Here is a 15,744-nt window from a genome sequence, read left to right on the forward strand (position 1 = left end):
TCACATACTGCTTTCGCTCACCGATAGATAAATGCAATAAATTTTAAAATATATATTTTAAACCATAAACTATAATCATCAAATTTTTAATTGATATAAATTAGCATTATTATGTAAGAAAAGTAAAAGATAAAAAATTCTTAATACTCTAATTATAAATTTAAGGTATTAATTGTAAATGGTATTAATTGTAAAATTGTAAGGTATTAATTGTAAATTGTAAGGTATTAATTGTAAAATCATTTTACTTAAGTTCATGTATTGTCTGTTAAGTTCGCTCACCGCATTGTAAGGGTGTATTCGAGTTTAAGTATTTTCAAAAAGTAGTTTTGATAAGTATATTCAAATACTTAAAATTTGGTAACCTACATTGAAAACAAGAAAGTTAAAAACTATCACAATATGGTATAATTTACTGTTTTTTTGGTTCTAGGTTCTATGGGAATACCAAAAATATCGTTAATTTTTACCAAAGCGCTTCGGTAATTATTTTGGTATAACTGACAATAAAAATTTGATTAAAATCTGCGATAAAATTTGGTAAATGAGGTAAATTTTGATAATTTTATCATGATACCTTAAAGCAAAACTATTTATTCGGTTAAATTTACTTTTCAGTTTTGAATTTTAATAAATGTGTGGTAATAAGAACTATGATTTTGAAAACCAGAATTTCCGATAAACCTTTACCATATGAACAGAAAAATTACCATATGAACGAAAAATTACCAAATGAAGAGTTTAAATACCGTATATTTTGGTTTTATTAACCATAATCATAGTTTTTTTTTTACCAGCACTGTCATTACTAATCACTCAGGTAATTTTACGAAATTTTTTTTTCTTCCACAAAATACAATTCAGTATAATAAAATGTATCGAACATATTTCAAAATATTAACTAATAGCTTAATTTATCGGAAATTGAGGTTAATATATTTTTCTATAGTTTAACACGAGGGACAAAGAGATGTGAATCTAACCCCCCAAAAAACACTGAAGTTCATTAAAAATCTCTCTTCTATACGATAAATTTATCGAGATCATGCACAGCATCAAAAATAAAACACTGCGCTTTTACATATACTTGATTTAAATTCATGCCCGCTTGTTAGGCAAAAATCTAAAATCACGACGTTTTCACCATGTGAAATAATCCTCCATTCCCATACAAATAACTTAAGACAAGAGCAAAGATCCAAAATCCACGACACGATATCAGAGACCTAGTTACTTATAGGCTTTATTTTTAGCCCTTTCACCTGGTCGGTACGTGCACGCCATAACCATTCATTAAAACAACTTTTGCTGCTCGCTTCTTTATTTCAAAAAAAATAAAAGAATAATAAAAAAATGGAGAACGTTATTTAACGCAAGGAATGGAGGAGAATATTGAGAAGCCGCACGACTTCCTTTTGAGACTATTTCACTTACAACTTCCCTAAACAACGCCGCGTATATAATCGGGTAGGAGGTCCATGCGTGTATTTGTGAAAGTTCGTTGATCCTTTATGAGTAGTAAGGTGATTTTTTTTTTTGATTATTTGATTTGCTTTCTAGTCCAGGTAGTTTTGGTCAGCGTAGTGTGACGAGGAGGGAGGGGTGTTTCGCTGGAATCAAATAACTGTACTAATGATGTAGTCATCGTACTCTGTTTCACTTGAAGAGTACTAAAAGAAAAAAAAAGCTACACTTGTTAGCGAATCAGCAACCGAAAAATAAATAAATATAAATCGGTGCGTAGAATTATGGAATCAAATAAGCGAGCTGATGTTTGTCTAAATATTTCGTTTTTAAGAGCGTGAATAAATAGGAAGGAAAGTGTTTAGTTTAATAACATTAAAATTATAATATTTTTCTTTTTAAAAATATAATATGTAGTATTTTTGTACTAATGATGTAGTCATCGCACTCTATTTCACTTGAAGAGTACTAAAAGAAAAAAAAAGCTACACTTGTTAGCGAATCAGCAACCGAAAATTAAATAAATATCACTCCACTATAAATATCACTTCTATCAGTGCGTAGAATTATGGAATCAAATAAGCGAGCCGGTGTTTGTCTAAATATTTAATTTTTAAGAGCGTGAATGAATATGAAGGAAAGTGTTTCGTTTAATAACATTAAAATTATAATATTTTTCTTATTTAAAATATATGTATTATTTTTGTTTTAATTTAAAAATGTTTTATGTTAAAGTAATTACTATGATAGAAGGTTTCTAATTTATTATGATTAAAATTTGAGGAAGATTTTAGAAAAAGTATTACTACCACTAAAGCTCTTGCACTCTAATGTTAACATTTACATTAAAAACTATAACTAAAATGATAGAGGTTTATGCTTGATTTAAATTAGAGAAATATTTTAGAAAAAGTATTACTAATAATAGGGCTGTTGCACTCTAATGTAAACAGTTTTCATTGAAAAATATAATTAATATGGCAGAGTTCCATGCGTGGTTTATGAAAATTAAAAATATAAAAGGATTTTAGAAAAAGTATTATTATTTATAATAAGGCTGTTGCACTCTAATGCAGTATTTAATTTTAGAAGAAATGATTAATATGATGGAATATGTTTTGTTTGCCAAGATAGCAACATTATTAAATATTTCAACTTTTTTTCATAATAGGGCTGATGTACCTCATCAAATGTTAGTATTTAATAATTAAATAGTAAATGTTAGTATAATAAAAGATGTTTGGTTGTTTAAAGATTTAAAATAATGTTTTAGAAATTTGTTATTTATATTAATGCTTTTTAACTCTTAATACAAATAATGTTTTTTTATTAAATTCATACGGAAAAAATTATTGGTTACAAAAAAATAAAATTTATAATAAGATTAAAGGACTTACTGATATCAGGGTTGTTATGCCCACATATTTTATTTTAGGAGCGAGAATTTAAATAATTTAAGGTATTTGTCTAAAAAAGCTAATAGATATCTTAATAGCAACAAATATATAATATTTAATTTCTTTATACTGCAAAAAATATTTATATTATTTATATTACTTAATTAGAAAAACAGCGAAAAAATTAATTCTGAAATTTATATAATTTTAGAACAGAACCTGTATTGTTATATATGAAAATAAATCAGAAAACGTGCCCTATCAGTAGCTTACATAAATTTAACAATGTGGCGTTAATTATGAAACATATCTATCATGCAGCTTAATGAAAATTGTATTTTCATATTGGAACTCTTAAATATATGAATTTTAAGAAATACACGTACAAAAGTGATTTCGTGAAATGCAGAAACATTATTAGAAATATGTAGAAACTGGGTGGTAAAATGAAAATTCATCGAATAAAAACTCGTACTGTTGAATGATAAAGCACAAAGACATTTTTCTGCAATGTATGCTTGAGTTGCAAAAAATCAGATGAAAGATTTATTATAAAATTCGCTACTTCAGCGTTAATGTAAAGTGACAATTCTAAAACAGTTTTAAATCATAAATGTACACTATTATACAATTAAAACACGCTTTAACTGCAAAAAAGCAGATGAAATATTAATTATAACTTTCGTTACTTTAGTGTTAATATGAAATGACAATTCTGGAACAGTTGTGAATAATAAATTTACATCATTATTATATAATTGAAACGATGCAGTTTCACTTAAATACAATTTTGTAATTAAAAAAGTGCTATATTGAAAATTACTGAAAAAAATAGGCGTTGGTATTTATTTAAACCTTTACATTATTTCGAATTTCATTTCACACTACTATAACAAATTATTTTTAATAAGGTGACTAAGACCGAATACAACAGAGTCACATTACTACCTGCCATATATATAAAATACAGAATTTGGTGCAAATATTAAGACAATGAGGTTTTTGACAGTTAACTTTATATAACGACAACTTTTTCTTTTAACAAAATTTTAGTTAACTCAATTTTCATGTCAAAAGTTTCAAAAAAAGGCTTAAAATGTTTTACAATATTTGAACAAGCTTAATTTTCGCACAACTGCTTGGTATTTTTAAAATTGGATAGATTTGAATAAAAGGGCCATTTACAAGCATATTACAAGGGTAATTTGCAAAAGGGTCATTTACAAGTAGTTATATGATGAATTTAATCTCTGTGATAGCAGCTATAGTTAAATTATTTGTAAGTTGGTATAGAGGAACGTAACACTTTATTTTAATCATCATTTCGATTTTTAATTATTTATAAGGTCGAAGAAATTCGTGTATAAAACGTACACACAGGAAACACGTGAATAAAAAAGGACAAGTGGGCAATAATCAAATAATGTTTGGGACAAAGAAATATTAGGATTCATGATGAATATATCTTAAGTTGGTTTAGCTACAAAAAATATAAGAAGTACGTGATTTGTTGGTTATATTTTGTAACTGTAACATATAGGATTTAACTGTTTTACGATTTAAACGCCGGAGGACCCAGATTGCATTAGATTTATTCTCACATCAAAGCATTTTATGTTCGTATTTGATTAGCTATACATTGTTTACTTGATTTGTTCACCATAAAGTGAAACTAAAACTTTATTTTTAATGTCTCCCCAATGACGAAAATTGTTCATTCCCCGGTACTTCCACGCCATCCATTAAATTATATATAAACCCAACATGGAATCGAATCGTTATTTTTAAAACTTGTTGAATCGCCAAATATTATTAGATAATCGCCAAATATTATTAGATATCGATTTGTTCATAATAAATAACATTTCTGTATACTCTTTCATATAAAAGAATTAATTGCATTAAAATATTTGTTTATATTTTTTATAATTAAACCTAATCTAAATGGCTAATTACGCCCGTTTATGCCAACATTTTTCTATTTAAATTTTTTTTCCTAATATTAAAGGTATAATTAATATTATAAACGGTATATAACTATACCGTTTCTTCGCTTTTTACCTATTATTAATGGCGGAAAAAGTTTTAATAATTAAATTTCAAACAATTAATCTTTTAATAATGTATATTCATTTGATAATCAGTTTGCATTATTTATAAATTATATATAGAAGTTATGAATTACAGGGAAAAAAAATTTATGCAAAATGCATGTATATGGATATTAAGTACAATAATCAATTTTGTAATACTCATTAAGAATTAATCAATACCCACTATACCCTCAATACTCATTTTTCTAGAAAATAAGGGAAAGAAAAACAGTGATTCGATGCATCATTTCCTAGTATGTAGTGATTTGCATAATTACTTTTTATGTTAAGTTTTCACTAATCACAAAAACTAGGAAATCGATCGTTTAATTTTGAAACTTGGACTATTTTTATCAATAGTTTTTGTCAATAGGAAAACTAAATCTAACAGTTATTATATGTTTTTAAACTTTTTCAATGATTTCGGATCTCAAGATCTATTTAAATTGTAATAAAATTTATGAGCAGATATTACGAATTTTCTAAATATGTAAATTAAACTGAAATATTGTTAAATGTAATTTAATATCATAAAATATATGGATAAATTTTACATTAACATAGGCTAAAAGTTTATAAGAACGTCAATTTTAAGCCATAATTGGTCATGAATTAATACAGACACATAATCCTATGAGATTAAAATCAAGAAAATAAATTATGTATTTAAAAAAGATTTTTAAAAAAATAATTAAATAAAAGCTTAATGTATATAATTTCGTACATTAAAAATATGAAACCATGGATTTATTTAGCATTTTTAAGGTTTCAAAAATTTTTAATTAGTAAATTTTAAAGACAAAACGAGAAGAAAAAAAATTAAAAAAAGATTTTATTATTATTTAGTTAAATTTTACAACATTTCCATTTCAAAAATAATTTGAATTAAAACAAGTAAATAAAATAGGAAATTAGTTCTGCATTTATTAAACTTTTAAATAAGAAATAGGAAGTAAAATGAGGAAAAATAGTTTATCATAATTAAAAAGTCTTCATTTCATTCTGAAGAGTTAGTTTTCATTTCAGTCGAATACTTTAATTTTAACTTGCAATATTTATGATATGTACGTATGCATCATAATAAACAAAAAAAAAACTTTTTCCGATAATATCATTCATAAAATGTTTGAAGCCTGTAAAAACTTATGTACCATGCATAAATGCTAAATAAATTAATGATTATTAATATATTTTTAATTATGTGTGAAATGAAATTCCACAGAAAACTATTTTAAGATATATTCTGTATGTTCCTTTATTGAAGTAAAGCATCTCAAGTCTTAATTCTATAAGCACAATTATTAAAATATAATGCAAGTAAATATATATGAAATCCTAGCTTCGTTTTATGTAAGTTTTAATTGTTTAAGTTAAAAAAACTTAACTTACGCAAAATTTAGTCATTCAACATTTAATACTGAGAAAACTCAATGATTTTGATAGTAAAATATAATAAATTAATATAATTGATAAATGTAATTGAATTCATATTTTTTGTACCTTCCCAACGTGTATCTATTAATTTGTATTTGTAGGAGAGCAATAGTACGGAATTTATACTTTTTCGAAACGATATCATAAATTTGCAAAAAAAAAAAAAAAAAAAAAAAAAAAAAAAACCTAAAAGGTAAATTAATCCGAATTGCAATTGTAATTATGTTTTATTAAAAAAATTTCTATGCTTACAAAGTTAATCATATTGTATTCAAGCCAAATGCTAATCTTAAATGCTAAAAATTATGTAATTTCTCAGTAGTGTATTTTATACCAAATGTAATGTAGTATAATGAGAATCAATGGTTTAATGAGAATGCATTAATTTTGATAGCAGTTAACACATTTTATTAACTTATTAGCATGGGTTTTGCTCTAACATACTACAGTAATGAGAATCAGTTGTTTAAGTAATATTAAATCAAAATAATTTTACTCTATACTTTAAGACCTGCGTGAGTTTTCTTATTTTAGATAATGATAAGTAGTTTCCATCAATCACAATAGTAATACTTAAGAAATTTAATACATTATATAAGATGGCCTGACCTCACTAAATGATAAGTGTGGAAATTTGGGTCCACATCAAGTTTTGGGGCCCAACGTAGGATTTTGTAAAGCCCTGAACTGGGGCCCTTCTTGCCAACTATTTCAAAATGACCTTCAATAGCAGAGAAATTTTATAAACGTGACAAGAATATTTAAAATTCGAACAGATGATTTACGCCCTGAGTTTATCTTTAAATAGCATTCGAAAATTAAAAAAAAAATTATCATTTCTTTTTATATAAATTCAAAAAAATCTGCTGTATTATTCTCAAAGCTATTATTTTAAGGAACTTTCTTTATATTACAGTATTTCACATAGATTTTGTATGTAAATTAACAGATATAGTTACTTTACTTTGTCATAATCAGAGTTAAAAATTTAAAGCATTGCATAATTAAGGTAAAAAAGACATTCTTATTATTAGCTTCACTTAATAGAATACTCATAAAACTGAAAGAAAGTAATAATATAAATTTTTTTTGACATAGTAATGTATTCATAAAGTATTCATTTTTGAACTAATAACGACGAGCGAAACACAAAATTCGGTGAGACAATCACTGTTTTACTGATTTTAATTTACAAATATCAGCATTCGTGATCACTTAAACAAATAACTTAACAAAACCCTACATATTTTTTTACGCTTTTTTTTTACAAATTATTTATTATTTCAGGTGCCTAAATATTTTTCGAAAACTATTATTTTAAATAGTATTTGAAAATAAAGCATCGTAGTAGAAGATAAATGATACTAGCTTTAATCTTCTACTAATCAATTTAAGTACATCTAATTTTTTTTTATAAGCAACTGAAAATAAGATAAGCAAATATAATAGGCTATGATAATAGGTTACAAAATAATGAAACTAAACTAATCGTTTTATTTATTATTTTAAGGTATGACAAAACTAAATGTTTCTACATTGCCTTAAACATCTATGTTAGTTTTCCTTTATTTATGTATTCCTGTTTAACTTGCCACTGTTTTGCACATTTTGTTACACTCCTGTGATATTTACTCGCTAAACTACATAATTCGGACAGTATTTTAATGTTTCAGTGCTTTTTTGAGGTTACAGTAGTTTATAGACAACTTAAATGCATTTAAAGTAATGCCCTTTTTTAAAAAATAGAAAATATTATGGAAGCTCATATTATGGAATCACAAGCTTAAGATTCAGAGCAATTCATCATTCAATAATGCGAATTTTACCTTATTTTTTTAAGACTTGGTTGTCCTTGTTATTTGTCAAATCATTTCATGCATGAGTAATTGTCGAACAAAGAAAAAAAATTATTATGAAGAATATGAAAAGTGTTAAATATAAAATCTGTGTCTGATACTTAAGAGCAGCAAAATTAACGAGGTTCAGAGCAAAGCAATACTTTTTAAATAACAAATTTATGCTATTTTGAGTAAAATTTTAAACCAAAAATGTATTAATAATAAAAGGGTTTTTCAATGAAACCAAACTCATTTATGAATCATAAATAGATAAAATTTACTAAAATTTAGACATTCCCTAATTTTATGACAAAGTGGAAAATTTTTGACCTTAAGATGCCTTTCAATACTTTCTTTGATAAATATTTAATTTTATTTAATTTGGGGTACATCTAGAAGGAATTAAGGAATTGATTGCCCAAGACTAACACACTGTAAATTTTTTTTGGATCAAATTGCGGTTAAAAGCATCGGTACTCAGATTGCCGATACTTTTACCATAAATTCCATGTTTACCGGAACATGTTACGAAACAAAAAGTCTGATATACTGCAATTTTTACGGAAATAATTACTGTAAAATCTCTAAATCACTCTAATTACATATACATTGCTGTAAAATTAAGTTAAAAAACTTACGGTAAAAACGGATTTGACGATAAAATGGATTTTATGGATGATGCAGCCAAGTTTTCTTTAAACAGTTATTTGATCCGTAATTTTTTAGTGTAGAATTTCATAAAAGAAGTCAGTTTCGGAGATATTTTAATAAAGTTATTTGAAAAATATTAATTTCTGGAATAATTTAGAGTACATGAAAGTTCAGCAAGATTTGAAAGAATTTATACGTGGACACAAATAAGCTTATTTACTTTTTTTTATAAGCATCTTATTTTGGAGTATGCTCGCGCTTTTAATATGTGGATCGTAAGTTTATATTTCGATAGGTGTTACATATGTTAACAAAAAGAACACATTTTGCCCTAGTAAAGATGTTAGTTTTAGTCATTTTAATAACATTAATATCCACACTGTAAAAAATTTGAGATCAAATTACGGTATAAAGTACCGGCACTTTGGGTGCATCATCCGTAAAATCTATTTTTATCAAAAAATATTGTACCGCAATTTTTATATACGGTATATTTATTACGGTATATCAGATATTTTGTACCTTAACATATTCTGATAAAAATGTATTTTACGATAAGAAGTACCGGCACCCTGAGTGCCGGTACTTTTTACAGTAACTTGAGATGGAATTTCTTACAGTGTAGAAAAATTTCACGAAATATGTCTGTTTTGGTGAAATTTTGATAAAGTTTTTAGAAAAAAATTTATTTTCAGTTTACTTTGGAGTACATTAAAGATCAGGAAGATTTGAATGCAAAGAAGGCATCAAAAATTATGCCCACTCCAAAGTAGGCATAAATAAGCTTATCTTGGAGCATGTTGAGAATAGAATGTGAGTTAATATTTCAATAGGAGTTACTAATGTTAACGAAAAGAGAGTATTTTACCCTAATAAGGATGCTAGATTTGTAATAATAACATTGATATTCTCAGAAAAATACAAAAATGGTAATTGAATAGAAAATGTCATTTTATTTAGAAGGTTGAATATTTTTTATACGCGTTTTTCTAGAACATTTTTTTTGTTATAAATAGCTGCTTCCATAGATAAAAGCAAAAAGTTTTAAACATTCGAATTAGTATTCAAATTAACATCTTGAAGGCTACTTAATCATTAAATCCACGCAGAGGACATCAACATTTAACATTCCGACAAAGTTTAATGAAACTTGCATTTTGCAATGCAAAAGATCAACAACCTCACCTTAACTCTTAAATTGAAGTGTTTCGTACTTTCCAAGTGTTTTTGGACAAGGACGGTCAATGAAATTGAAACGAAGAGTCAAGGGCGTTAAAAAGTGGAAACGATTCAAAATATACGATAAAAAAAGAGTTACCTTGTACCACTAAACTACAAATCGGTAGTTCGTTGAACTACCGCTAGAATATGCAATGTGGGTCACAAAACTCACTTCCATCCAATGTGTCTTATCATCTGATAAGACAAGTTTAAACTGCGATGGTAAATTACTTAAATAAGTTTGAGGAGATGAATTGAAAATAATCGAAGGAGAATTACTGAACTCAGAGATAAAGGAGACAAGTAAACAAAGTCATTTGTCAGTAAATAGACCAGAATTTCGCTCGCAAAAAAATGTTTTAACCAAAATAAATTTGCTTTCAATTATAAATTTATAAAATGTTTATTTAATTTGAGGTTCGGAAAATTGATTTTATTTCTTTTTCCTAAGTAAACGGGTCAAATCTTTTTTCTTTAAATGGATTGCATCTGTTAATGGGAATACTAAAATAAAAATGTAATTTAGGCAATATTTACATTGTCATTAGTTATTTTGTCAGCTCACATATATGCAAATACAAATAGGTAAAAATGAAGTTTTGGGAACTTATAAAAAAAAATTACTTGGATTTGCATGCATTTATAATTATTGGAAAAATATGTTTAGCAAGCCAATTTATTATTTTCTCTGACTAAATAAAAAAAGAAATAAGTGCAATAAATATGCCATATTGAGCAATGATATTTGTTAAAGGCCTATCATATACTTTTAAATAACCAGCTCTGTTATAAAATATGAAAATGTACCATACAAATTGTTTTGAATGTTTACATTTGTAATAAGTTAATAAAATAATTTATCTCGATTTTCCAAATAAGATTGTCGTAGGTTATAACATAGAGTTAATTTATAAATAATTTTACAAAATTTACATGTAGGTATGGATTTGAAGAAAAATATATGCTTAATTTTTATGAGTAACATATTAAATTCGTACAAAACTAAAAACGTTATTTAAATTTTTTATTTCCGCATTTATATTTTAATAGTAATATAAAAACAAAAATAAAAAATTGAAAAATAATAGGAATAACTGGAATGTAAACAATTAAAAAAATTTTGAAATGTTTTTTTCTAAACCGCAATATTGTGAGTGCTTAATATAGGATAAAAAAAAAACTCAACTCAAAACTCATTTCACAACTGACAGAGTTTCAATGACTGACATATGCTAATTGTAAAATTTTGAAAAATGATTTCCGTAATATATCATAATATGTATAATATGATAATATGTGTTTTTTCAATATTCTTGAAACTACTAGTGAAGAGAGAACATAACGAAGTAACGAAAGAATGACAAAACATATCTTGATTTCATTTTAAAATTCAAACAATTAAAAATTATTTACAAAATAAAAATTTTTAACAATAGACCTATATCATTGCATGTTCGTTATAAAGAAGCTTAAAAATTAAAACAATTCTTTTCGTATGGTATTTTGATTTATTTTAGTGTTATTTTAGTAATGATCTAAAAATATCAAAATAATTGAAAAAAAAATGAAAAGCAAACATGATTTTAAGAGTTCTGAAGTTATGCTACAAAATAAAAATTTTCAATTTAGCTCTAAATCCTCAAATATGTTAACTAATTAATAAATTAAAATTTTCAAGTGAAGTATTTCAATATATATTGCGAATAAAATGAGATGAAATTTCTTTTAATTTTGTTCAACAACATCATTTTGATAATAGGTCCAATGACTTTAATTAGTGAAATGGATTAATCGAAGTATATTAAACAACAGTAATAAACCATTTAATAAATACAGTATTTGGGAAAAATACAATTTCGTTAAATCAAAATTAGATCATAATAAAGATTAGCTGTACCTCACTATAAAAAAAGCATTAATTGATGTTACTGATAAATTTTTTATCCATCTATTTTATTTATGACATTTAAATGTTCAAACAAGCACTTTTGTAAGCATTTATGTGAGATATATTTTTAAAAATAAAAACAGATGTCTTAAAAAAATTTTCTCGATAATAATAACTTATCTTTTAAATTCTGATAAGAAATTTTTCAGCTATAAATATATTCTCGAAACACGTCGTTTATTGAATAATAGTTACATGATTAAGATTTTAGGAAACCTAACTTTTCAGTTCGTTTCACCTACATAATTTCTTTTCTGCATATTTATAACAGACCGACCATGCAACTTCACCGGTATAAATGCCTGAAAAATGTACGTTTTTCTCCCCAAATAATTTTACGAGGACAAATAGATTTACCATAGTCCAATTTATCCAAGGCCTTAAACTCACAATATAATGGAGGATAAATGAGGACGATCTCTCCAACAGAACTAACTATTATTTACTAGGGTGGACTAGATGATAGAAGTAATATTTTAAATCCATTTAGCTTCTTTTATTAGTGAAAACTCATTTTTTTCTAACTTGACTTAGCATTATTTAATAAATTATTAATAATGCAACCTAATATATCTTTTCGGATAGATGGGATGTTAAGAGTATTTTCGAAGGCAAAAACACTGCTTTAGCTAATGTGGAATCTTACATGCCGATAAATAAATAAGAAATCTAATTTAAATAATTCAATTTATCCTTGATATTTTTTGGTGGTGGTCTTTCTTGAAGGTTTCACTGTAACATAAACTTTATTCCCCAATATATTCATTGCTCTACAATGACTAAATAAATGATAAAAACATGTAATTGGAAAAAAATAATAAAATAAGTGATAAGTTTAAAAAAATGATAAATTTATTTATTAATTTTCATAGAAAAAATCAGTGGTGATCGAATACTATAAAATTAAAATTATTGCAATAAAGAAAATAGAAATTTGGGGGATTTTTTTTAAAGATGTTACAAACATTAGGAATAGGGTTTTATGAAATAGACAATTAGAATGGCACGAATAAAAGATTCAATAAAATATGTTTTGTAGAATAGTGAACGCATCGTGAGAACAATCTCATCTCCGCTGGGCTAACAGGGAGAGATTTCTTCTCGCGAAAGGCAAATGTAGATGGCTGAATTATTTTTCTTTTTTAGGGTATATGATAAATAAAAACATTCAAGGTACATGCCTACAGAACTGATTTAAAGATTACGAAGATATATTAAAGTATGTTTATTGATACAAGTTCACAATAATGCTTAGTGATAATATAAAGCAAGATATGCTAATGCCGGAAGAAGAACATTAATTGGTTAAACAATATTAAAATGTTGAACTTTAAAAAATAAAACATTATAAAAGAGAAAAACTACTTTTTCATACATAAATATATTATTGCAAATCTTCAAAAATTTAAGAGTAACAAAATATTTTTACCTTTTATTAATTTTGCTAGTATTTAAATTTTTATTAAGGCACGAGTATTTAAATGATTTCTGAAATTTTCATGTGATTTCACTTAACAGAAAATATATAAAAGTAAGAAAGCATAAAAATAGCATTTGAAGGAAGATTATTGGAAGGAAATTTTGAATGAGATTTAAGTAAAATTGAAAAGAAGTTTCTAACAATTATTCACACAACATTTTCGTTGGAAGTTCTCTTCTTTAACGGTAGAATGTTTCAAAATAAATATAATGTAGAGAAAAAATTTTATAAACAAATTAATTATATTTTTAATTAATTTTTCTAATATTTAATTATTTATTAAAACAAAAATATTTTAAAAATCTCAAAATTTAAATAGAATTTTCTACTCATAAGAACATTATAGCAAACGATTTTCAGTTGAAAATGAAGAGAATAGTCGAAGAACATGTTAAGTCAGAGTTAAATTAATTTTAATAAAATATTATTTTGAATAGCTAAAACTATAAAGAAATTTTTTTACATTGGAAACTGCCTCAATTAATGATATAATAAACTAATGCAATATAGATAACACGTTTGCAAACCTGAAAACTACATGGTTTTAATAAGTTTACTTAACATGTTTTTCACTAAACCTCAATAAATTAGTGAAGATAAAAATGACTTACCTGTAAATCTTGGGCTAAATCAGGGCTCAACATAGTCCTTTGCTGAATAGGTGCCGTCCCGTGTGATTGGTAGTACGTCCTGAACAAGGAAAAACAAAACTTTCTATCAGAAAACCACTTTTTCACACTATTAACACTTCAATATTCAACAGTTACGTTATAAAAGTTTTTATAAAACCACAGAACTGCGTAAACATGCTTCTTTACAAATGTTAGTTAATAGTCAATATTTTTCCAGACAAAATTTAACTATTCCAGACAGTGTTCTCACTCAAGAGATGATGAGAACTTGGCGCTCAAATTGTGGGATTGAAAAAAAGTATAGTTCTAACTGGCTGCAATCGCCTTGAAGGTTGTCTTCTATACAAGGTCGCGGGGCGTTTAGATCAAGGCAAAAATTTGTAGTGCTGTCTTACAAGTCAGTCGTCTATAGCAACCCGTTCTTATCCCGTCGCTCGTGAGAGAGAAACTGATTTCGACTACTGCTACTTCAGCTGACGTTGATAGTGGCAAGGAGAGGAAAGTGACGGAGAGACTTGACTTTGGCGATATTACTTGGCGATGGAAAGAATTTAATTTTAGAATTATGAAAAACCACTTGGCGAATTTTATTATTCAATGTCAGTTCTTTTATTCTTGAATTAATTTCTCTTACGCTATTTTTTTTGTTGTTTATTTTCTTTTTAGATAAGTTAAGTAAAAAATCGCTAGAATTATTACATGTGTCTATATTTGCCGATAAAAGAAACCTAAGCAAAAAATGACGAAGTCGATGTACTAAGTAAAAACTCAATATCATGTTTTTTTTTTTTTTTTTTTTTTTTTTTTTTTTTTACTCTCTCCTCATATAATGTGTCAACAGATGGAAAAGTTTAAAAACGAAGGTTTTTTTTCTTATTTATTTTAAAGCTAAAGATTTTTTTATTTACTTTTTAGAGTGAAAGAGAGGTAAGCGTATATTTACTTTTAGAATAGAATTTCATTATTGCAACGCATTAGTAATAATTAATTAATAAAAGAATACATTCTCTTGTCTCAGTGCAAAAATGGGATGGGAAAATTGATGAACTTAATGCACTAAATAAAAGTTAAATATTAAGTTGTTTTTTTTCCCTTCATTTTACACTCTCTCATATCATGTGACAACAGATGGAAAATCTTAGGACATGGACTTTTTTACAGCTCAAAAGATATTTTTTAAGTCAAACGTCACAAACCTATTTTTTAAGTCAAACGTCACGACAAGAGATATCAAATAGTCTTTTTCAAACATTTTCTTTAAATAAGCTAAATTTCTCTAAATATAGTAAAGTATCAAAATATAGCAAGCATAAGTCACAAAAATAATTGAATGATAAATTTGATACAGCTCCCAAGATTCTTTTAGAAGCAAAAGTTTAAAAAAATGCATATTAAATTATAATGACAAAACAGTTACAGTTAACAGTTTTTTTCCCCCGACCTTTTGCTTGAGAATATTTCATTAACTAAATACTTTCAAAACTTTCTTTTCATTGTAGCTTCAAATACTTTTAGAAACAAAAGTCTTGATAATTATTAAAAAAGATAAAAGGAGGCAAACAATTCCTTTTTCAAACTAAAAACAA

At 25.8% G+C, this 15,744-nt stretch overlaps 1 protein-coding gene across 11 annotated transcripts in view; it reads right to left on the reverse strand.

The window, feature by feature from the left end:
* Positions 1 to 15,744, reverse strand: part of LOC107454941 (ETS-related transcription factor Elf-5) — a 148,178-nt gene that overhangs the window by 26,151 nt on the left and 106,283 nt on the right. For 8 of the 11 annotated variants that reach the window (XM_016072299.5, XM_016072301.4, XM_087157302.1 and 5 more), the window contains exon 2: positions 14,138 to 14,216. In XM_016072299.5, coding sequence (XP_015927785.2) covers positions 14,138 to 14,216 — 79 coding nt within the window. Of the gene's footprint in view, positions 1 to 14,137; positions 14,648 to 15,744 lie in introns of those variants that run through there. The other 3 variants (XM_087157304.1, XM_087157303.1, XM_087157305.1) reach the window with 2 other exon arrangements.

The sequence above is a fragment of the Parasteatoda tepidariorum genome, chromosome 2 (assembly GCF_982258835.1).
Source record: "Parasteatoda tepidariorum strain Cologne lab strain chromosome 2, Ptep-v5.0, whole genome shotgun sequence".
NCBI classification, from domain to species: Eukaryota; Metazoa; Arthropoda; class Arachnida; order Araneae; family Theridiidae; genus Parasteatoda; species Parasteatoda tepidariorum.